This window comes from Mus musculus, chromosome 18, assembly GCF_000001635.26.
Source record: "Mus musculus strain C57BL/6J chromosome 18, GRCm38.p6 C57BL/6J".
NCBI lineage: Eukaryota > Metazoa > Chordata > Mammalia > Rodentia > Muridae > Mus > Mus musculus.
Window position 1 is genome coordinate 84,838,642 of NC_000084.6, and position 23,730 is coordinate 84,862,371.

The window sequence follows — 23,730 nt, forward strand, 5'->3', positions numbered from 1 at the left end:
CTTGCGCTCAGCTCTGGCCTCTCCCATCAGGCCCTGCGCTCTCCGCTCCTGGGAAGGCCTCTGCTCCCTCCCCGCTCTCTGGTCACATCTGCGTTCCTGACCTTCCTGCTCTCCTGTCAAACTTCCAGCTCCTGTCAGGACAGTGGCACTCCAGGCGGTTCCCTGCTCCTCGCAGGGTCTGCATTGGGGTCAGGCTAGGACTTCACTCAGCCCAGGCAGCACCCACCCAGTTACTTCCCGGCCTAGCAGAGGGCTCTTGTCAGAACCGAGCGGTTAGCAACCCTGCTCCCGTTGGGCCTTGTGCTCCCACCAGGTCTAGAGCTCCCGGAGCACCTGTGCTTCTCCATCCATGCCTTATTATGGCCCTTGGCAGCTGCTCCAGCGCATTTCTTGTTCTCAGCATGCCTTGTTTTCTTACTTGGTACTTTGGTGCCTTTTTAGCATAGGGAGCCATTTTCAGCACGACCTGCTGTGTCAACATGTCCCAAGCCCTACTATCTAATACATGCAGAGCTTACCACTCAGTTCTACCCCTGTGCTTTCCCCCACCAAATCCAGAGTGCAATTAGCACTTTGCAGGTGACCGAGATGCCTAAGAGTGGTAAAAGGACGGCCACGAAGCAGCAGCCAACACAGTTATCTGAGGTGAGTAGAGGGCATAATGTTCGGTTACAGACAGACAACTTTCTGCTCAGATTCTCTTTTCTCTGTTCAACTTCCAGAGCTCCTTTTGTGGGGATAAAGCTCCGCCACTGTAAGGTCTTTAAAAGCTTGAAATGCCCTCCTGTGACTCATTTGACAGATAGTTATTAAGCGCACACCATACACGGTTGCTCGTGTTTGATGATTAAGCAAACAGTATTTTCTGTCCCAGAAGAATTTACTCGGAGTAGGAAGACATAGTATTACTGGAGCGAGCTCATTCTTGTTAGACCCACAGAAAATGAGAGTTGGGAAATAATGAGAGAATTGTCTGCTCTTTTTTGATTAAGTTCTTTTGCAAGACTCCAAAGAGCTTTCTCCTTGCAGACATTCGAATTACTGACACACAGTTTACCTGCAACATTCTTCAAGACTGCAACAACTCAGATAAGATGTGCTTATCAGAATTCATGCCCAGAAAAAAAAAAAAATTCCTCCACCAGTGAGCTCACCCTAACTGCTGATTAGGGCCTCTAACACTAATGGATTTTGTATATAAGCAACTCACACGAAGATCTGCTTCTTAAATATGCTAATAGTTCATCATGGTACTACAATTCTGAATGGAAAAAAAAATTTCAGATAGGACACACTTTAGTGTGACCTTGTTTAAAAATAAGTGATAGTTTTCTAATCAAAGCCAAACAATTCATTGGTGATGGATTTGATGTTGAGGACCGTTGAGATGATCCCCTAGTTTTTGGCCTGAGTGACATCATTGTCTCTAGTCCTGTGACTGTCAAGGATCCTAAACATTCTGCATAATTACATATGGTATGTGGAATTCTATTTATATTATTTTAATATTGTTCTTGCTTGTTGCAGGGGTTTCTGTGACTACCCTGGCCAGCAGAGTGACAAGCCAGAATAGGTAAGAAGGCAGTTTGGTTCATCACAACTCAGTAGCCAGTGTTAATTCAAACTTCTGAAGTTTGACCCCGAGTAATTTATTTATTTTAGGACTATTTAAGCACAGCACAATTTGGTGAAAACTTATTCTGATGATACTCAGCTCAATTCCACCATCATAACAGAGTATACATAAATCTTCATTCTTTGGAAAGTACATAAATATAGGTCCTACAGATTGACTGAGAAAAACAAGCTTATGATAAAGGTGTAGGGGAGTACCCAATACCAGAAACATCTCTAGCCACATAGATGGAACAACGGTTAGCAGGCAGGGCTAGTAAACACATTTGCTCCCCGCTTTCTGTGTGGGTAATGGGTATAGCATTCCTTCCTTGAAGAAACAACTCCATGAACTTAACATGTGGACAGACACAAAGACCTCCGTGCTTCCTACATTTACCATTTAAACCAATACCTACAATTATTAATTACTTACACTGCCCTGCTCCTGTCCCCAGAGGGACACACAGGCAAATGTGCCCAAGAGTGTTCTCAGGATTTGAAAGTGAAATGATCACCTTTGACTCACGTGTGGACTGGACCTCAGCTATCATGTAAACTTTAGTATTGTAAGCCCATCTGGAGGAAATGGAACATGTAGAGACATATTTTAGAAGTTAGACCTGGTCCCCAGTCCTTTCCTCTATGTTTGCTGCCTCTCATGAGCTAAGTATCCTCTGCTATGTGCTCCCATCCCTTGTTGTTTGGTCCAAGTTGATGAGACCAGGTGATCATGCACTGACCTCTCTGTAACCGTGAGCTAAAATCAGTAATTCCTCTTCTTTCCTCTTCTTCAAACATTTGGTTATTTGTTTATAACTATGCAAAATTAAGTAATATAAATTAATTTATGGCACAGTATCCTATATGTAATTACTTATCATTGTCTGACGTTACTGTGATAAGTGGCTCTAGATCACAAATGAACGCTAGATGCTTTTAAAAAATGTTGTCTGCTTTTTAGATTATAATTTTATTACAGTGTTTCTCCCTTCCCTTTCTCTGAATCCTTCCATATATCCATCTCCACTCTCCTTCATATTTATGGTTTCTCTTTTCATTAATTGTTATTAGGAACACACACACACACACCCTGTTCAGTCCACATACTTGTATGCATGTTTTCAGGGATGACCTTTTGGAATTGGATAATCAATCAGCATGCTCTTCCCTATGACGAACCATGTGTCTAGATACTTTTACTAGCTCTATGGTCAGATATGATAGTTTATTGTACTTTAATTCCTCATTCTGATGCTGAAAGAAACTCAGTAGCTTTGTTGGTGTTTATGAACAGTCATGGGATAAAACAACTTCAACCCATAGAAAGATGTTTTACTTTCAAATGAATACATATTTTAGAAAAGTTGGGAATTACTTCTGTTAGGTGGACAATTACTTAGATGTAACTAAATATGCACAAGAGACAGATATTTCTGGAAAGGAAAAGATATCCTACATTAACATGATATTCAAAAGTTTTGTGGGTGGGTTGGTGTCCTTTTCACTCCATTGGGGTTCCTGCCTGGCTGTAAGAGTGGCCTCATCAGGTTCCATATCTCCAATGCTGTGTGCCTCACGGCTAAGGTCACCCCTATTGATTCTTGGGCACCCCCGTTATCAAGGTCTCTGTTTCTTCCTGGAGATGCTCCCTACCTTTCCACTCCAATCAGTTTCAGGTTTCCATTCATTCTCGAGGGCATTTGGCCATGTCTCCTGTCCCTCCCCACACCTGATCCCTAACCTCCACCCTCCATTCCCCTCTCCATCCCCTCTCTCATCCAGTTCCCTCCCTTCATCTGCCTCTTATGACTATTTTATTCCTCCTTCTAAGAGAGAGTCAAGCTTCTTTGCTTGTGCCTTCCTTCTTGTTTAGGTTCTTTGAGTCTATGTAATGTAGCATGCGCACCCTGTATTCTATGTCTAATATCCACTTATAAGTGAGTACATACCGTGCATGTCCATCTTGGGACTGGGTTACCTCACTCAGGATGATATTTTCAAGATCCATTCTTCAGTTTGAGGACACCTAGGTTGTTTCCAGTTTCTGACTATTACAAATAAAGCTGCTATGAACCAAGCTGAGCTATGAACAAGGCTGAGAAGTATCTTTGTGAACGGGGGAGCATCTTTTTGGTGTATGCCCAAGAGTGGTATAGCTGGATCTTGAGGTAAAACTATTCCCAGTTTTCTGAGAAACTGCCAAATTGATTCAAGAGGTTGTACAAGTTTGCACTCCCACCAGCAATGGAGGAGTGTTCTCCTTGCTCCACATCCTTGCCAGCATGGTCTATCACTTGAGTTTTTGATCTTAGCCATTCTGACTGGTATACAATGGAATCTCTCAAGTCCAAGGGGATCAATGAGCTCAACATAAAACCAGATACGCTAAATCTCATAGAAGAGAAAGTAAGAAATACCCTTGAACACATTGGTACAGGAGACAGTTTCCTGAACAGAACACCAGTGACTCAAGCTCTAAGATCATCAATTGACAAATGGGACCTTAGGAAACTGCAAAGCTTCTGTAAGACAAAGGACATTCTTAATAGGTCAAAACAGCAGCCTACAGATTGGGAAAGAATCTTCACCAACCCCACATCTGACAGAGGGCTAATATTCAAAATTCATAAAGAACTCAAGAAGTTAAGCACCAACAACCCAAATAACCCCCAAAATGAGGCACAGAGTTAGAGAGAATTCTCAAAAGAGGAGTCTCAAATGTCTGAGAAGCACTTAAAGAAATGTTCAATGTCTTTAGTTCAAAACATGATATTAAAAAGGCATACTTATATGCAGATTTTCTGTGTTCACATCTAAATTGGAGATCCATTTTAGTAGAAAAGTTTATTTGATAAGGAAAGCAGGGAAAGAAGTGGTGGGGCAAATATTTCTTAGAGTATATTTTTTATTTGCAGAAAGTTAAGAGCGGGGTTGATTTTCTTTTTTTTTTCTTTTTTTAAGATTTATTTATTTATTTATATGGAAGTATACTGTAGCTGTCTTCAGACACTCTAGAAGAGGGTGTCAGATCTTGTTACAGATGGTTGTGAGCCACCATGTGGTTGCTGGGATTTGAACTCTGGACCTTCAGAAGAGCAGTCGGGTGCTCTTACCCACTGAGCCATCTCACCAGCCCAGGGTTGATTTTCTAAATGTTAATTACAATATTCTTGCTGTAGTAGTCAGATGGCATTTGTAAATATTTGGGAACTTTTAATTCCTTAGGTTTCTGTGTGTAAATTTGCCTGTTTACAGTACCTTGCCACATAGACCACTTCCTCATACCTGTGTTTTGGAGTAAGGAAGGCTTATTGAGTAAGAATAACAATTGCACTGGGTAATGTTTACTGATGCCAATGTGCTATACTCACTGTGAAACATGAACGAATGGCTTGCAACAGTTGCTGACTAGGCCATCATAATACCTTTATCATACATCTGATAAAAGTAAAGATAGGATTCAGGTCACCAACCCCAAAATGGTTTTGTTTTTGTGTGTATATGTGTACTGGTTTTGATTTGTGTGTATACACACACTGGTGGGTGTGAAGGTATGTGCACATGCGTGTCAAGACCTGAGGTTGGTGTTACATGTCTTACTGAATTGTTCTCTACCTTCCTTATTGAGCCAAGCTCTCCCATTGAACCTGAACTTGCCATGTTGGCTAGTCTAGCTAGCTAGCACGCCCAAGGCATTTTGTGTCTCAGCCTCCCTAGAGCTCAGGTGGCAGAAGGATGCCATACCCACCCAGCTTTTAAGCAGCTTTCAGGCATTCATACCCCTGTCCGATCCTTTGCCCAGCAAGCATATCACCCACTGATACCTCTCCCCAGGTTCAAAGTTTTGTTTTGAAATACATAAGGAATTACTTGAAACCAAAGCTTGAAGCACTGAATTATAGAGGCTGTCATAACCTCAAGAGAAGGCAGTGCATGAGGTCATAGGGAGATTCTGTCCTATGATGGTCCTATGGCTTCAAGGGAACATTATATGCCTATTTATGAAAAAATGGTGTGGGGAGTGGGTGTGGCGGTAGTCCCAAGATGGCGCCCGGGACTGCAGCCAAGTCTTATAACTTGCACCTGACTTCCTCATACACCTGAAAATAAGCCACTTCCATCGTGAGAGCTGCGCAGGCGCACCACGACGCAAGAGCAGGCCATTTGACGAAGGCCAATGAACTGAGATTACGCGGACTGGGCTGATGGGGCGTAGTTGAGGGGTTATATAAGGGATTGCGATTGGGGGCTGGAGAGAGATTCCTGCTTGCATGTTGAAAGGTTCCTGAATAAACTGCTTTGAGAAGAATGCTGTGTCATCGCTCTTTTCTGCTGGTTGGAGACAGAGCGACAAAAAGAAAAAGTCAGAGATCAATAATCAAAGGGTGGGTAAAATAAGAAAATTATAATAAAATGTCTTTTAAGCAAAAATCAATGAAATTAAAAAAGAGAGAGGAGGGGAAAAGAAATCCAGGCAAACTAGAAGCTGATCTTTTGTCCTTTTGACAAAATGAGCAAAACTGGCAAACTTCTAGCAAAACTGGCAAAGAAGAAAAAAAAAACATACTACCTATTACTAATGTTGGGAATTCAACAGAGGATGTAGCTACAGATCCTACATTATTAAGAAGGATTATTAAGAGACTAACATGATCGGGTTCACACACATAGATTGAGCACACAATTGAAAAGTTCCAAATGGGGCTTGGATGATGGCTGTGGTGGATTGAATATATTTGGCCCAGGGAGTAGCACTATTTGGAGGTGTGGCCTTGTTGGAGGAAATATGTCACTGTGGGTGTGGGCTTTAAGACCCTTAACCTAGCTTCCTGGAAGCCAGTCTTCTCCTAGTGGCCTTCAGATAAAGATGTAGAACTCTCAGCCCCTCCTGCACAATTATCTGCCTGGAATGAACCTCTGAATGTGTAAGCTAGCGCCAAGTAAATGTTGTCCTTATAAGAGTTGCCTTGGTCATGGTCTCTGTTCATAGCAGTAAAAACCTAACTCAGACAATGGCCAAGTGGGCAAAGCACTTGCAGCACAACCCTGAGGACCCCAGAATTCAGAGCCCCAGAACCCATGTAAAGCCACATCATTTGTAAATGATGTATGCCTATAATCCCTGTGCTACTATAAGGAGGTGTGCCATGGAGACAGCCAGCCTGGAGTTCTCAGGCCCAAGAAAGGTAGCCTGGATAACAAAGAGGTAAATGTTGGGGCCCTGCCTGAAATAAAGTGAAGTGGGGATGGGAACCCAACATTGTCTTCTAGTTGCACATGGTATGTCTGAATTCACACACACATGACTATTGACACATCATACTTATATATAACACACACATACACACACACATACAAATGATCATAACTCACCCAGTATAAAACAGATATATTAAGCAGTCCTTTAACTAGTCAAAAAAAAAAAAAAGTCTGCTGACCCATAGTAGACCCATATAATTACTTAACTAGGGATTCCAAGAAATCATTACACAAAAGTAGTCACCAAATCCCTTAAAAGAAGGCAACAGGTCCTTGTTATATAAAGCTAGATCCCTTTATTATTCAATCCTTCAAACTACAGCAGCTAATATGGAACTGAGAGAGCATCTTCTATCATAAACACAGACACACAATTGTAAAAGACATAAATAGAACTCAGCAGTATACACAAAAATTGCATACCACACACAAATGATGTTTATTCTAGAAACACAATGCTAGTTTGATATTTAAAACACAATGCATCTCCTTGTAGGAAAGGGCTAAAGAAGGGAAGTCATATGACCATTTCTACTGATGGAAAGCAAGATTAAAGCTCTCTCCGTCCTTGTGCTAGAACTTCTCAGAAAGCTGGTGGTCATGAAGAAGCTTTTCAATTTAGCAAAGAACACCCATGCCTCTAATCCCAGCACTTGGAAGGCAGGGCCTGGGGGGTGGGGTGGGGCAGGAGGAGACAACTCTCTCTGCTTCTTTGACAAAGAAAGAGCTTCGTGTATTTTATGTCTGAGTGTCCTGCCTGCATGTGTGTCTGGTGCCTGTGGGTAGCAGAAGAGGGTTTTGGATTTTCTGGAAGTAATGTTGTCGACAGTTGCTGGGAATTAAACCCTGGTCCTCTGCAAGAACAGACTCTGCTCTTAGTTGCTGACCGATCTCTCCAGCCACTCTTCCTGGTTCTTGACTGCAGATACAATATGGATGTCGGCTTCCCAGACATGCCTTCCCCACAAGGTTGGACCCTCAAACTGTGAGGCAGAGAAACTGTCCTTCTTTAAAGTAGTTTTTCCCAGTTATTTTACTGCAGCAGCAGGCAAGCATATTATTATAGTCACCTTTCAAGATGGTTCTACTCAATGAGATAAAGGATTGAAAAAAAAAAAGGAAGAAAGAGAGTGAAAGGCATAAGTCATTGTCAGATGATGTAGTGGCCTACCAGGAAATCTCAATGCACATGCAAAGAAGCAGAGTTCCTCAAAGTGCAGACTTGAGGAAAGTATCATAACTAGTTATGTAATTATATATTGAAAATGAATATAGGGTGTATATAAGAAAATACAGCACCATTTATAATTGATAAAAAATGAACACCTAGGACTGGCAAGGTGGCTCAGTGGTAAAAGGCACTTGTCCAGCAAGCCTGGTGACACGAAGTCAATCCTTAGAACCTACACCAAGGTGGGAATAGGGAAGTAAAATTGTCCTCTGACCTTCACACACATGTCGTTGGCATGTGTACCCCCTCCACATCACAGTAATAATAAGGAATACCTAAAAGCTTATGCAACAACTGTAATTTAGATCTATACCCAGTGGAGCATATAGAACTTGTGTGATGAAATTAAAAGAGCCAGTGAAAAATATCTAAGAACCTGTGCACCAGCACTCTGTGCTCATAGATTAGAAGGGACCACAGTAAACAATTCCAACTTCACATATAGTGTTAATGAAAAACATTCTTTAAAAAAATGTGTATGCATGTGCACGTTGTTTGTATGTGTGCCATATACATGAAGGTGACATTGGAGGTTAGAGAGGGCTCTGGGGCAACTGGAACCAGACTCCAGGCAGTTGTGAACAGCTTTATGTGAGTTCTGGAAAATGAACCCAGGTCCTCTGCAAGAGCATTACATATGTTAAACGACTCAGCCTTCTCTCCTCTTTCTGAAGGATATTTTCATTAAAATTTCAGCAATCCATTTGTAGACATCGCCTTCCACTGCCCATCTCATCTATCTCCGAATGACTTCCCTTGAATTGACTACCAGAGTTCAGAGGTCCATTTGCCTGTCATCGCCACAAATGTTTATTGTTCTTTATCTAAATCATATAAAAGGGCCATGACTTGCTTGCTTTTTTTCCCCACTTTAGTGTCTTGTGAAGATCTCCATGAGCACATAAAATGAACACCACTCATGTGCTTTCTCTTGCAAATCGGCTCCTGTGTTTGTTTGATTGCTAGGTACAGCCAAGCAACCCACATTTTAATTACTGTTGGGCATGTGCAGGGCATTTCTTACTCCTTTCATGCCTTCTCAACAAATAATGCTTGAGCAATTTGATAGAAGAAAAAAGAACCCCAGTGTAAGTCATTTATTTTATTTTATTTTATTTAATATTCTTTTTTAAAAAGATTTTTACTTATTATTATATCTAAGTACACTGTAGCTGTCTTCAAATACACCAGAAGAGGGCATCAGATCTCATTACGGATGGTTGTGAGCCACCATGTGGTTGCTGGGAATTGAACTCAGGTATGCCTGTAGTCCAAGCTACTCAAGAGTCAGAGACAGAAAGAACTCTTTAACCAGGAGTTAGAAGCTAGGGGCCGGGCAGTGGTGGTGCACGCCTTTAATCCCAGCACTTGGGAGGCAGAGGCAGGTGGATTTCTGAGTTCGAGGCCAGCCTGGTCTACAGAGTGAGTTCCAGGACAGCCAGAGCTACACAGAGAAACCCTGTCTCAAAAAAGAAAAAAAAAAAAAAACAACCAAACAAAAAGAAACAGGCTACACAGTACATTTCCAGCCAGACTGGACCACATAGAGAACGCCAAAACAGACACAAAGAACTAAATAAAAATTGACCATCTTCAAAATTAACACTGTTTGCTTTGACAAGGACTGAGATGATGAGAGGAAAAGCCAGAAATGGGTTAAAAAATTTTCCCAGTTCTGACAACGAACTAGTACATCCATAAAATTCTTTTTTATTAAACATAATACTCTCAAAACTCAAAATTACAAAAGCAAAGAAAAATAAAATCCAGATGGCAAATAAGCATGTGGAAAGCTGGTTCCGATTAAGGCTTCTGCTTTGAACACCTATTAAATGGAAGTCAGGACAATACAAAATAATGACAAGGCTGGCGAGCATTTTGAGAAGCTGGGTCTCTCAGGCATTGCTGTAGTCATGTGGCATGGAAGATGACTTAGCAGTTTCTAACAAACTGATTATTCAGATACTTGTATTTCCCAACAGCCACTGTCCCTGGCATGGAAAGGTAAAATGTTACATTCACACAAAACTCGTATACATTTGCTCATAACAACTTTTCCATAGTTAATCAAAAGCTGGAAATCTCCAAAAACGTTCCTCAAGCAGTGGGTTTGAACATAAGCTGCTGTGACATGTCACAACCACACAGTGAAAGATGATTGGAGCTGCTGTGGTCAAAGCCTGGGCCCTGGCAGCCCAAACAAGCCAGGCTCAGTCAATATTCCCCAACAGACCAACAACAAACAGTACTACTGAATGGCAAAGAACATTAGGAAGGGCAAATAAAGAGTGCTAGCCACCTCCTCCCCCCTGCCGCAGCTCATTTTTTTTTTTTCCGTCTGACAGGAGGTAAAAGTTAAGCATGACTAAGCAGTTCTGGCTAAGCCTAGTCACTGGCCCATCTCAGCTCCTGTCTCCCTTCAATGGGCTTTGACAACTTGTCACAACTGTGTGAAGTCCTCTTCCTGGGAGACAAGTTCCTTTTCTGGCTGACACCAGACTTGAGCCCTTTCCTTCTCCCAGCATGAGAGTCTATGGAAATTCCAATCTGGGGGGACAACGCCTCAGCAATCTCTTGGCTCCCACCAGGACGGTTATGCCGCTCCTCAGTGAAGACAGCGAAATCACTATTGATACAGTTCACATCCGGGATGGATTTCAAGGACAATAGAACAAGTGAGAAAGCTGACCTCAATTGTGTTATTGTATGATTCCATTTATATAATATGGTGACAAAATAGTACAGGGATGAGACAGATTACTTATCACCAGGTGTTAAGGATAATACAGGAGGGAGTGAGTGTAGTTCAGGAAGACAGTGCCAGCTAGAGCTCGTGACAGAGCAGTTATGCTGGGGTATACGGAGGCACCCCATACACCACATACACCAGTCTTAAAACTCGAGGGAACCTTGCTGTATTGGTGTGGATTTCTTTTGTTCCCTCTCTTCATAACAAGGTCTTGCTATATAACTAAGGTAGACATGGAGCTTACTAGGTAGACCCAGGCTGGCTTCTAACTTGCCATCTGCCTGTCTTTGTCTCTAGGGTGCTGTTTTTGCAGGTATGAGCTGCCTTGTTTTGGTACTTCGTAGTTACATTAATATGTGGTCATTGGGGGAACTGGGTGAGGGATGCAGAGAAAGATGACACATCTGTTCCACATTTGTAACTTTCCATGAAACTATGCTTTAAAATTAAAGGGAAGCAGATCTCTGGAGTTCAAGGCCAGCCTGGTCTACACAGTGAGTTCTAGGGCAGCCTGGCTACACAGAGAAACTCTGTCTCCATCCAACCCCCACAAAGCCCCATTGAACTTCTTGGATATTGTTCCTACATTATATTTTAGTTGGTTGATGTAAAATAAAATATTCATATGTTGTATGTGAACCAAACTGATTAGTATCTTAATACAAAGAATTTACCTTAGAAATATTTCTGAGTAACAATTACAACCAGAAATGGTTCCTTGTGGTTAAAAAGAAAAAAAAGAAAAAAAACAGTAAAAATAGTTTGGATGCTTTGAGCAATGCTTACTTGCCAATGAGCAGCTAAGGGAAAGGGAACTTAGGCATTTCCAAGCACCTGCAGAGTTTAGGACCTTCCTGATTTCCTGGGAGAATCACTGATGTGCCCATCACTAATGCTATGTTTTTGGAGTTAATTGCCGTTGTTGAAAAGACCAAAAAACAAAACAAACAAACAAACAAACTACGAAGGGCTTTTAAAATAAGTAAATAAGTTGTCTTCTGTTTTCCCCCACCCCTGCTTTAGATATCTGTAATTTATATATAGTATTGACTTCCAGACAAAAGGGTAGGGGAGTGCCAGCCTGGGGAGGGACTCAGTGCTGCGCTGCGCCCAGTGTTGGTCCTTATTTAGGATTTAAATTTACACTACAGTGGAGGATAAGAGAAAGTCTTTGCCATGTCAGGGCCTTGTGGCACGGAAGTTATTTCAGGTTAAAGAAATTATTAGATGCTTCTAATTTTAATGTAACAATTTCCTTTGTTTGCCTGTTGGATGAGCCACTCCCAATCCCCTGCAGATTCCAGTGAAGCAAACGGCATGGCGCATTATTTGGGGCCACACATTTATTTCCAGATCTTAAGCCGTGACACTTGCATAAGAGGTTCTTTCAAATGGTCCGTTCTGAAGGGAAACCACGCAGAGGGTCACTTTGGCTCACTGCAATTTATTCCAAGCGATTATCAGGATGTAGGGCCGCTTGGTTTAGGAAATACGCAAGAGTTAATGTGAAGTAGGGTGTAAGGGAAGGAAACTAAGGTTGAGATGGAGTTTGACCTGGCCCTAAAGCTTCCTCTTTACTTGGGCGCTGAGACCTCTGATCACACTTCCCCAGCTCCCTCCCACCCACCCACCCACCCCCACTGGCTGCTACATGCGCAGACTCAGAAAACCGCCTCCCCACCCAAAGGGCTGGCTTGGGGTAAAAGTGAAAGGCACCTCTTGTAGCTAATCAACACCACGCGCCGGGCTGTGGTGGGGAATGATTGGACTATTGGAGGGCGTCGGCTGAGGGCGGGAGCACCACACTGGCCAATCCCAAGAGGCCTTGTGGTCTGTGCCCAGTTTGAGGCACCGCCCTCTCCTGGTTCTGGGCACAGGGCCCGGTGGAGCTGGGAATGTCCCGGGCGGAGGCGCTCAGACCTGATCATAGCACAACCCTGCACGGCTGTGTTGCAGGGCCCGGTAGACTCACTGTTCCGAGATGGCCGGGCAGTCAGACAAGGATGTGAAGTACTACACCCTGGAAGAGATTCAGAAGCACAAAGACAGCAAGAGCACCTGGGTGATCCTGCATCATAAGGTGTACGATCTGACCAAGTTTCTCGAAGAGGTGAGATGGGCACGCACGCTCCAATGGGACACAGGAAAGGGTGGTCCCGGCTGTGGATACCCCCGGTGTGACCTGGGACCGATGTCCGAAAATGCGTTATCGGGTGCTCAAGTGTTTGAGAACATTTAAGAAGAGGGCCTTCCGCGTCTGCACACTTGTGTTCGCTTCTGAGCATGCTCACCTGCTTGTGCACACCTGTATCTGTGCTCCTGAGTGCCTTGGGTTGGCACATCTGGGCATGCCCATGGGAGGTAGGGAAGCATCTTTGCGGTGTGGGCTGTTTTTGTAGGCTTCGATGGGCGGAGTATTTGCAGGCCAAAGCTGGATCCCTGCGAGATGCTCAGGAGTGTCTTGAATAAATGCTACCCACTTGCTGGGAGAGTGCATAACCGCGTAAGGATTTTGAAAGAACCTTTTTTTTTTCCTTTCTTTCTTTCTTTCTTTCTTCCTTTCTTTTGCTTTCGTATAAGGCTCTTTCCATGTAGAGCTCCTCCATTTTCGAATGGACTTTTAGTATCAGCGGTTTGGAGACCTCTGGTCTTAAAAGCTATTTCCCCCAGAGGGTTCCTTAGGGTCGCAGGAGTGTGTGTGTGTGTGTGGGGGGGGGCACTCCCAGGGCTACTTTGATGCCCAGACCCATAAATTTACTAGTGTTCACTAAGCAGAGCCTGAAGGATGTCGACCTTAATGGATTAGTGACTTGTCTCAGAGCCCCAGCACCAGGTGAGTGACCCAAAGACTCCCTAGTGTGTGCCTTGAGCTCATACTAAGGAAGGGAGGTAGGCAGCATGGTACAGTCAGAAAACTGGAACTAAATCTTTAGGCTACTTCGGAAGTTGTAAAAATGGCTTAATTTAGAGGAAAACATTTCCTCTGGCAATGCTGATCTCAAGATTGTAGTTCTTGCTGCCCAGCCCAAGGGGCGTTTTGTTTGTAGTCTTTCTCTTTATTCCTTCCAGATGCACTGTTACTTTGGGTCACACACACTCACAAGGACTCTGCACCCCACTTCTTTCCAGTAAATAAGAGTGCTTATTGATGAGGGTGGTTTGCATGTTTGTTTGTTTGGTGGTGGGCTGGGCAGAAGTCCAGGGTCAGTGTTAGATTATAATTTACCTCAAGGGACATCTGCTTTGCAGAGAATGTTAAATACAGAAAAAACTGAAAGTTTGGAGTTTTAGTTTCATGCTAAAATACTTGACTGTTAACGGTAAAATAGGGCTCCAGTTTAGTAAGGAGTGGCTTGCAGTGTGGGCTCAGATCTGCCTCTGTTCTGCTGAGCCCAGAGCAGGTTTGCATCCTAGCTTCTCAAACTAACAGTCCTGTATTGTTTTGCATTTTGTTTGTTTGTTTGTTTTGTTTTTGTTTTTTCGAGACAGGGTTTCTCTGTATAGCCCTGGCTGTCCTGGAACTCACTTTGTAGACCAGGCTGGCCTCAGAAATCCGCCTGCCTCTGCCTCCCAAGTGCTGGGATTAAAGGTGTGCGCCACCATGCCCGGCTTGTTCTGTTCTGTATTGTTAAGCCAAGGGCCAGGTGAATGACTTCACGTGGAATTGTCCCCCCCCCCCCCCCCCGCCCCACCACCATGATATATGTAATTCTTAAATTTTATGATAAAATTCGTCCCTTGACTTTGTGTATATAATAAAGTGCAGCACTTGTAAAAAGAAAAAGACAAAACGTTGAGATAATTTATACGATGCAGCTGTTTTAACTTGTCTCGTTGTCCTTTCAGACAGGTCCCTAGACCTCGGGACTGTTGACTTTTTAGGTTGCCTCCCTGTCCTGTATTCAGTGGATGTCCTAACAGTGACAACCAGCACTGTCTCCAGATACCGCCAAATGTCCCACAGGACATACAGTTGCTCCTGATAGAGAATTGCTGCCCCCAAAATAATTGTGTATGACTTTAAAAAGTAGATCTTTGAAGTAGGTAACAGGGATGAGATTATTAAATTATACTCAGTCATTGATTCTCTTAATTTATTCTCATGAGGCAGGGAAGGAGTGGGGAGAGGACCCCACAGACTTATTGAGCTCAGCTGAAAGGCTAACAAGAAGCTGCTCTGTAGGAAAAAAAAGCTGGAAAGAAAGTTCCTTTGCTCTGGCTAAGTTTTTGGTACCCTGTCTCTGAGGATAACTTGGGAAGAACACTTCTTGAGCAAAATGGAGAGGCTCCCTGGGAACCAGTCTTCTAGGACGTTGATGGAGAGGTCAGAGTCTTTGAGAAGCACAGAGAATGGTTGGGTCCTGTTGACCTTAAGGGTTAGAGGGACCAAGACCCCTTCCTGCTTTTCTTACCCCTGCTCTCACTGTGTGTGAATGTCTCACCATGTTGGATGGAGCAATTCTGGGATCATCAGGCTTCTGGGTATATTCAGACTCTGCCTGGTGTTGACACTTGACATTTCGTAGCTTGCTGTACTACTTATGTACTTATGTACTACTGCTTGTTTCACACAGTCTTGGTCATTGGCTTTCCTTCCCTAGTGTGGCATTGCCTTTAGGATCTCTGGGCACCGGCAGGCACTGAACATGACTGCTTGTTCCTGTTTGGGTTACCACTTCCACACACACCTCAAACATACTGCCACAGTTGTTCTTCTTTCTAGATTCCTTCAGTTTCAACTATGTTGTTAGGTCTACATGGTTTGTCTCATGCTTTGGCTTAAAACAGAAATATTTTTTACAAGGGTCAGAGTGTCCTACTTTTCCTGACTTCCTTTCCTTCTACATCTCAAGGTTCCAGAAATTTCACGAGGCCCGTGAGCTGAAGAATATGTTTTGCTAATTTACAAATGAAAAAAGTGGGAGGAGCATCCTTCTTCCCTTTCTGGAATTTTCTGTCACCATGAGCTGTGTCTCCACAGGCTCTGGATTCACCCATCCTCGTGGCTCTGCTTTTCTGTTGAGGGAGCACGTGCTGTGGTTGGCTGCTCCTGCTCTGCTGCCTGCCTTCTCTGTGCCTTAGATTCCTCACAGGTAAAGGAGAGACAAGCAGTGTCTGATTGCAGCTGACAGTGATTTAAAGCATTGACTAGTGTAGTGTGCATGCATGCCTGTAATCTCAGGCAGGAGAGTTCCCAAGAATTAGAGAGGCCAGCCTGGGTGACCATGAGAATCTCTCCAGAAACCACAACTAGGAAAAAAAAAAAAGAGTGTTTTTTTTTTTAACACAAACCAGGATGAGTTTCCCTGCTCATTTGGAAACTGCAGCCGCGGCCAGACTTGAGCTGTGGTTCCCCCTCTGCGGTGTCCTGTGTAGTTGGGTGTTTGGGGTGTGCTTTAGGTGAGATGTAACTCCGGAAGGTGATCGTGAAATAGGAGAATAGTAGAAAAATTATCTTTCTAGTCACGAACACAGTTTGAAGGTCACTTGTGCAATGTGAACTCTGTCTTCCGGAAATAATGATCTGAGGTCCAGAGGTGGGAATCCCACAGGGAGGCCATCTAAACAGCAGCAGGGCTTGGGTCCCGAGCTGGCGTCTGCCCACAGGATTATAAGCCTCATTGCCTAGATATTTTGAACCTTTTTTTTCCCCCTAGTCCTGCCCCCTAGGTTTTGAGTTTACATTTATGAAATTGAGTCTTGTTATATAAGATCATGGCATTAGACAGGTTAGTGATGATAGAAATCCGAGAGACCATTATTTGGAATGAAAACAGGTGTTAAGGGCCAAGGAGCAAGTTTGCATTTCCCTGTTCTGTGGTTGAGCCAGGTTTAAGCAGAGCTGTGGAAGGGAGGAAGAGAGCATCGGGTAAGACTCCTGTTGCCTTTCCGTTCTGGGCAGTGGGTGCCCGTAACATCTCCTAGGCCGCGTTGAAGGCAAGTTGTCTGTGCTCCCCACACAATGTTTTCCTAGTGATGCTGAGATTCTGCGATTTTTAAAGCAAGTCTTGAATATTCATTGAAAGCATCCCGCCTTGCAGAGGCTGTTAGCTTCTGACTCACTTAGCCTTTTTGGGGTCTTGACGAATGAAGTTTTGCTTTTTGTGGCTGCTTACCTTTCACAGATGAAGAATTCAGAGTCTGAGGACCACTGTCTCCCTGAGACATTTAAGATGTCCACCTGTGTTTCTGAGAAATGGAAGGGCATAGGTCTCTACTCTTTGGTGCGGCCCCGTGTACCTTCCTTTAATGCGTGTAAAGTGAAATTCTATTACGTAATGATGTGTTTTGGGTGGTGACTTAGGTATCCTGGATAAATAGGTAGAAAAGCCATATCTTGTAAGGCTGCACCTAAGTATCTTTTAAGCAGTTCTACTGTTGGGGAAGGTGTTCCTTTTCTGAAAAGAGATTCCCGTTTTGTTTTAACACAGTAAAATCCAAAACAAAATTAAGGCATCAGATCACAATTGAGGCACCTGACTCTGTTTGTCTTTAAGGTGATGAAAATTTTGTAAATAAGGAAGTAAAACAGGTTATGCAGGCAGGTCAGCCAGAGCAAATAGGGAATAGGTAAGAGGCTAATCACTACTTAGTGTGGATGTCTATTATTCTCAAAGACTCTAAAACCTTGGAGACAACCCACAGGACCTCTTGTGTAACAGAATCTGAGTAACTGGCCCTCCTCCATCCATGGGAACATGACTGGCTCTGGTGTAGAACATTGGGAAAAATAATACATGTGAAAAACACTTAGAACAACATGGAAAGAGAAGGTGTTCAGACAATTAAAAGTTGTTTTCTTTGTTTCGTTTTGTCCTGGAGATTGAACTTGGGCCTTGAGCACGCCTGATAAGCCAGTGTGCTACAGCCCACTCCTTGAGATTTGATTTGATTTCACTGTGAAGCAAGGTCTTACACATGCTGGCTGGCCTTCAACATGTGATCCGGGTGGTCAGTCCTCTTACCTCAGCTTCCTGAGTGCGGAGATAACTAGTGTGCCACCTTACCCACTTCCAGTGATTACTGTCTTCTTGGGGTGAGGGTATAGCTTAATGGCAGAGGATTATAGAACATAATCCAAGCTGTGGATTTGATCCCCAGCACTTGAAAAAAAAAAATCTCCCTTACCAATTGTCATTAACATTAATTTTTGCTTGTGTTAAGCCCAATATTGGTTTAATTGATAATAATTATGTTTGCCAGCAAAAGAAACTACCCAGAATTCAAATATTCACCAGAAATATGATTTTTCTCGGAAGATGTCTCACATGCAATGGGAAATCATCTCACTTCTAGAACTTTTAAACTACTCAGAATTCAAATATTCACCAGAAATATGATTTTTCTCCGAAGATGTGTCACATGCAATGGGAAATCATCTCACTTCTAGAACTTTTAAATATAAACTTCACTGCTTGTTGGGTATGGGGGAAGAATCCACCATTACTGTGAGGACCTGGGGGACACACAAGAGTGAGAAGAAAATTACAGTTGCCCAGAATTGAATACCACACAGAACAGCCTGGCAAGTGTCCTCCAGTCAGTGCCACGAGTGCGAGCATGTGCTGCGCTTGCTCGTGGCTGTTCTCGTGCTCTCTGTCACCGGCCACTTTCCCCACTCAACTCTGTTGAGGATGCACCTTAGAGCTCACCTCCCTCCTGGCTGCATCGTGTTATGCAGGTGTTTTTTTATCATACAGGCCACTTCCCTCTTGCGTGGTTTGTGCTTAGTCTACCTTGGTTACTTACAATAGATCCTTGTGGTGAAACATCGTGTTCTTTTACATTTGATTTCCATAAGTCTCAATGATGTACTTGGGGGTCATGGTCCTCGTTGTCACTTGCAAGGGCTCACATGCTAGAGATTAGGTTTTTTGTTTTCTGTTTTTGTTGTTGTTTTGTTTTGTTTTTTTCTCTCTCCTTGAGTCTTTTCAGGTCTCTCAGTGACCAAGAAACTTGCTTCTGATTTACTCACCCCCGCTAAGTGATGCGGGTGTGTGTTTCCATCAGAAACAGAAATGGACAGAGGGATGCTGGGCACCTTTAACGTGTGAATTCTGCTACTATTACAGCTTGAGGATCACACCTAACGGTCCCATGGAACGTCAGCACGCACCAGCACCAGCACTGACTGTCTCTTTGTGCGAAGTGCTAAGAGGTGGTGATATCACCCTCCAGGTGCGCATTGCCTGGCTGGCCGACTGGTGGTGTAGCCTGTTTGAATGGTTGCAGGCCATGTGGTACCGGGTTTTCTCCCACCATGGCCTGGGTCACAAAATACATTCTCTATCTTTTCACTGTGAAAGTAAATGTTACCTATGAATTCCCTCCTCTTCAGTGAAGTAATAAAAGCTATTGCTGGGGACATTTACTAGACATTTATAACCCTCATATGTAGGAGGCTGTAGTGCCAAGTGCGTTTTGGTTATAAAACCTTTGTTGGGCTTAGGGAGATTGCTCAACTCGCAAGGTGCTACACAAACAGGAGGCCCTGAGATTAGTCCCCAGAACGCAAGCGTTAAAACCCAGCTGTGCTGGCACACACGTGTAATCCCAGTGCTAGAAGGCAGAGTTGGGAAGATTCCTGGAGCCCACTGGCCACCTAACCTGCCCAACTCCAGGCTGGTAAGAGGCTCTGTGTCAAAAGACAATGGAGACAGGGGATGTGCGCAATCATTCTAGCTTCCAGCAGAGGTTGTTCCGCAGTCTTTGTTCTTGGGCACTGGGCCTGGCTTCACCATCTGAGTGATTTTCATCTGCAAAGGGACAGTTCCCACGTGTCAGGCCCATGTAAGGAGGCTGTGGAGGATTTGTAAGTTCCCACAGGTCAGGCCTGTTGTAAGGAGGCTGTGGAGGATTTGGAGAAGCCCGTTAATTGGCGGTCCTTGGAAGACGCGTGGCTCTGACCTCACCCTCTTGCTCAACCTGGAGCGAGCCTTTGGTATTTGTTCAGTTGGGATGGTGGCACCAAGAGCTTTCAGCCAGCTAACACAGGCTAGCATCACTCTAAGGAATGCAGGAATGTTTGCAGAAGGAAACAAAACTCCCTCTTGTGCAGGACATTCGTTTCTTCCCCTGTGCTTCCTTCTAGTGCCTTCCCAATATGCCGGATTTAAAGCTGGGTGACTGGGCCCTGCCTTGTCTCTTCCACTTCAGGTGGTAACACTATCTCCTCTCCACTGCACCCCTTTTGTTTCTCAAACCAGCTAGACTTGTTTCTGCTGAAAACCTTTGTTCTTTCCTCCCTGCCTGTCCTCTGTTCCCATGGCTACTGTCCCAAAAGGCAGATATGAGGCTCCATAGAAAGGTCAGTTCTCTGTCTTGACAGTGACATCCCTGGGGGGACTGAAGTGACTGCCTGGCTCCTCTGGATGGCAGGTTTCAAGTGTCTGCTCAGCGCTCTCTGCCCTGGACCCAGAGACTGCTCAGCAATGACCCTGTGGTGGAATGAAAGAGCCCTTTGGTGGGAGACTGCTGTCACCCACTCTCTACACCTGTCGGATTTTATCCCCACCCTTTTCCCACCAGTGGCACTTAGTGGTAGCATTAGGATCTTTTCTTTGACATAGACACTTGGTGAAACTCCACGCTGAACCGTTTATCACTTGTCATTTCTGGGACTTAGTTATGTAAATCTGGCCTGTTAACTAACCACCGAGCAAAGAGCACTTGAGCCAGGTCCTGTGCTGTAGAACAAACAGCACATTCGGAGCCGCCTTTTCCTGTCTAAGCCAATGCGGCCATGTTTACTCAGGGGTCTCCTTTCTCAGTTGATGACATGACAATTCTTTCCCACCTTCTGTTTTCTATTCTTCATAAGCAAGTTCTGCATTCCAGGCCATTCCCTTCATTATTCAACATGGTAACCCCCCCCCACTGACCCCCCCCCCCATCCAAAAAATGTACCTACACACGGCTTCTCCAGATAGGGCTTCTCCAGTGTCTCCTCTACCATCTCCACCTCCGCCCTTCCACTCTGTTTCTTCTTCTTTCTCTTAAAACTCCAGGAGTGTTTTAAAGCTACTCCTGCCAGGGTTCTCCTGACATTCTCCATGTGTCAGCTGAAAGTCACACAGTTGTTTCCTGCTTGGCTTCCTGGAGACCATCTCCCCACCCCCAGCCCCACCCCCACCTCCGGGCTCCCTGGTCACATGGTTGGCCTCCTTTTCTTCCATTTCCACCTATCTCTGACTTCAGTACATGACACCCCAAGCCGGGGGTTTTCCATTCTTCTATGCTGTCCAATGTCACAGCTTCCAACTTATTATATCCAGGGCAGAAAGGCCTCTCTCCTGAGCCTATTTCATGTCTCCACTGAGGCATCTGACAAAATTCTCAAACCTAGCATCTAAAAAGAAACAATACCTGCTTTTCTGTCCCAGACTTTCATCCTTCTCTTTGCTCGTGCCAGTTGTTAGCACTTGTGCCCCAGTCTTCAGTCTCTTGCACTCCATATTAACTCCTCCAGAACAGCCTGTTGGCTTAAAGTTAGAATCTGACCAAATCTTACTATCTCTGCTGCTCTCACTGGGCTGATCCCTGCCATCTCATGCCTGGCCAGGCCTCCTAGGACCCTGAGTTTGCTCATCACAATAGACTGACATTTTAGAATTAAAGCCAATTTGTATTACTTTGTTCTGCGTAAACACGTCAGGGTTAATGACTCTACCTAATTAAACATCTTAGGCTATAACTACAGTATTCTGGAGAATGTGATCCTGGCAGAGGGACACATACATACATAGATCAGTGGAATAGAAATAGAGGAATCCAGAAATAGTCTTGCACTAACTGATTTTCCACAAAAATCTAACAGCAGCTTTATGGAGGAAGGGCAGTCTTCAGCAAATGGCTCTGGAATGACTGGGTATCAGTGGTCAGAAAAGAAATAAGCCTTGTTCTAAACCTTCAAAGCATTTCTGTGATCCACTTTGAGCTAATTTTTAACCATTACCCCAAAGAAGGCATATCTTGCTGGGTTGGTGGCTCCCACCTATAATCTCATGATGTGGGAGGCTAGGATTGCTGTGAATCTGAGGCCAGTGTGGACTTTGTAGGCCAGGGTCATGCTGGGCAGTTACTGTACCACTGAGTTACATCCCCAGCCTTGTATTTGTTTTCTAGAGTACATGACCCAGAAACACATACTTTGTTTATTACATTGTTGCATATCTGTTTCCACTAACAGATGCCCTCTGTGAATCCTGGAGCTTTTCAGCCTTATTTATAGATACCTCCTGATCTCTAGAAGAATACTGAGAAGAGACTCAGTATGTGTGAGTTGATTGAATGAATGAAATCTTAAAAAGTATAAAAAAGAAGAAAACTCATAGAGAATAGCTATTGGGTCATATTGGGTAATTCATTTCCTGGGAGCCTATTTTATTTTTCCTTTAATCATCTGCAGATTTCAGTCCAGTTCCTTATTCTTAATACTTAATTGGAAGGAGAGCGCCCCTGGTGCTTTAGTGTGGAGGAGGAAGCCGGGAAGGTAGAATGGCGCATGGTCAGCCCTCCTGTTCTATCTCTGGTGTTGATGAGGTAGTTTTGGCTCTTCTGACTCCAGATGGATTTCAGGTAGAGCAAAAGCCCCTCTCAGGTCAAAGTCATCTGACTCTTGGTCCCTGTTTTTGGTAGCTTTGCTGATCTCAGCCAAGAGTCCACTGTGACCACTTCAGGCTGATTGACATCTATGTGGTTCTCCTGTCCCTGGGAAGCGGGCCTGACCCCTGCCTTTCTTCCCTCTGCTTCAAAGTCATTGCATCAGAACTGGGGGCTTCTGTGTCCTTCAGGAATCGGAATAATAACTATGTCTGCAATGTTTTAACTTGCTTGATCTTACTAGTGAGACAGTTTAGTGAAGGTGGATGAAACACACTGGTCAGGGCGCACTGACCAGGCATAAATACAGTCAGCATTGATTCGTGGAATGGTTCAATCCAAACGCTTACTGTTTTATTTCTAAAAAGAGGAATCTTTTTCTTTCCCTTTTCAAGGAGAGAAAACCACGTAGTTATCTGCCAGCTCACAGCTGACACCCATATTACATAGGTGCCCTCCTCATAACTGACCTTAAAGAGCTCACTGTTTTTATGATGTTTCTGTGAACTTTTTGAGCCTCTGGCTTAGTAGAATTGAGAGACTAGGAGTTGGACAGGCTCCCTGGTAGAAGAAGTTGGCCTGGCCATCTTGGAGATTCACCGCCTTTATGACCTAGGCACGAATTCTTTCCCTATCTGTCTCCCTGCCAGGGATTATGTCTCTGACTCTTAGTCTCTCGGAATCATGGTAGCAGCTTAAGCCCACCATCTTGGTGATAAGGGGAGTTAGCAAGAATGGGGGTTGCTTGGGGTTTGGTGCTAGAATTGGCTTTCAACAATTTACTGGGAGTAGGGTCACAGGGTGGTGAAGAAGGGAAGCTACATGATTAGTTGAACAGCCTTGGGTGCCAGACTGAATACTGGTAGGCTGCTTCATCTTCAGTTTGAGGGTCGGTCATGGGAGGTTTATTTACAAAGTGTTGGGAAGTGATATCTGCCTCGTTCTCTCCCCTTTCTTGGTAGACTGGAGAAGCAGCTCAGCAATTTTGCCCAAGATACCTGCATTTCTCAGTAACACCTCAAAGTCACTATTGTCTATCTGTCTGTCTGTCTGTGTCTGACTATCCGTGTGTCTGTGTGTCTGTCTGTCTGTCTACCTATCCATCCATCCATCATCCAAAGCTCCCCATTCTTTCTGTCACTTCTGAGCTCTCACCCCCTCCCCTTTCCATGTGTATAGTGAAAGGTCTCATGTTGGGAGGCAGGGGTGCTGAAAATGGACACGGAGACAAACTAAGGAGCAATGTGTTTATTGAAGAGTTACTAACGCCACG

The 23,730-nt window shown here is 44.1% G+C and overlaps 1 protein-coding gene and 1 long non-coding RNA gene across 4 annotated transcripts in view; one reads left to right on the top strand and one right to left on the bottom strand.

The window, feature by feature from the left end:
• The first annotated feature begins 12,696 nt into the window (after positions 1-12,696).
• The window catches only part of Cyb5a (cytochrome b5 type A (microsomal)), a 28,534-nt gene continuing 17,500 nt past the window's right edge, over positions 12,697-23,730 (top strand). For both annotated transcript variants that reach the window (NM_001348159.1, NM_025797.4), the window contains exon 1: positions 12,697-12,966. In NM_001348159.1, the coding sequence (NP_001335088.1) occupies positions 12,838-12,966 (129 nt within the window). In that variant the 5' untranslated portion in view covers positions 12,697-12,837. The remainder of the gene's footprint in view (positions 12,967-23,730) is intronic.
• Positions 14,937-20,855, bottom strand: Gm16146. Of its 2 annotated transcripts, none has more exons than XR_877639.2 (2): positions 20,767-20,855; positions 14,937-19,703 (listed from the first exon to the last, which is right to left on the bottom strand). It is a non-coding gene; the product is annotated as a predicted gene 16146 (long non-coding RNA). The 2 variants fall into 2 exon arrangements; XR_877640.2 differs by having other exon boundaries at positions 20,763-20,846.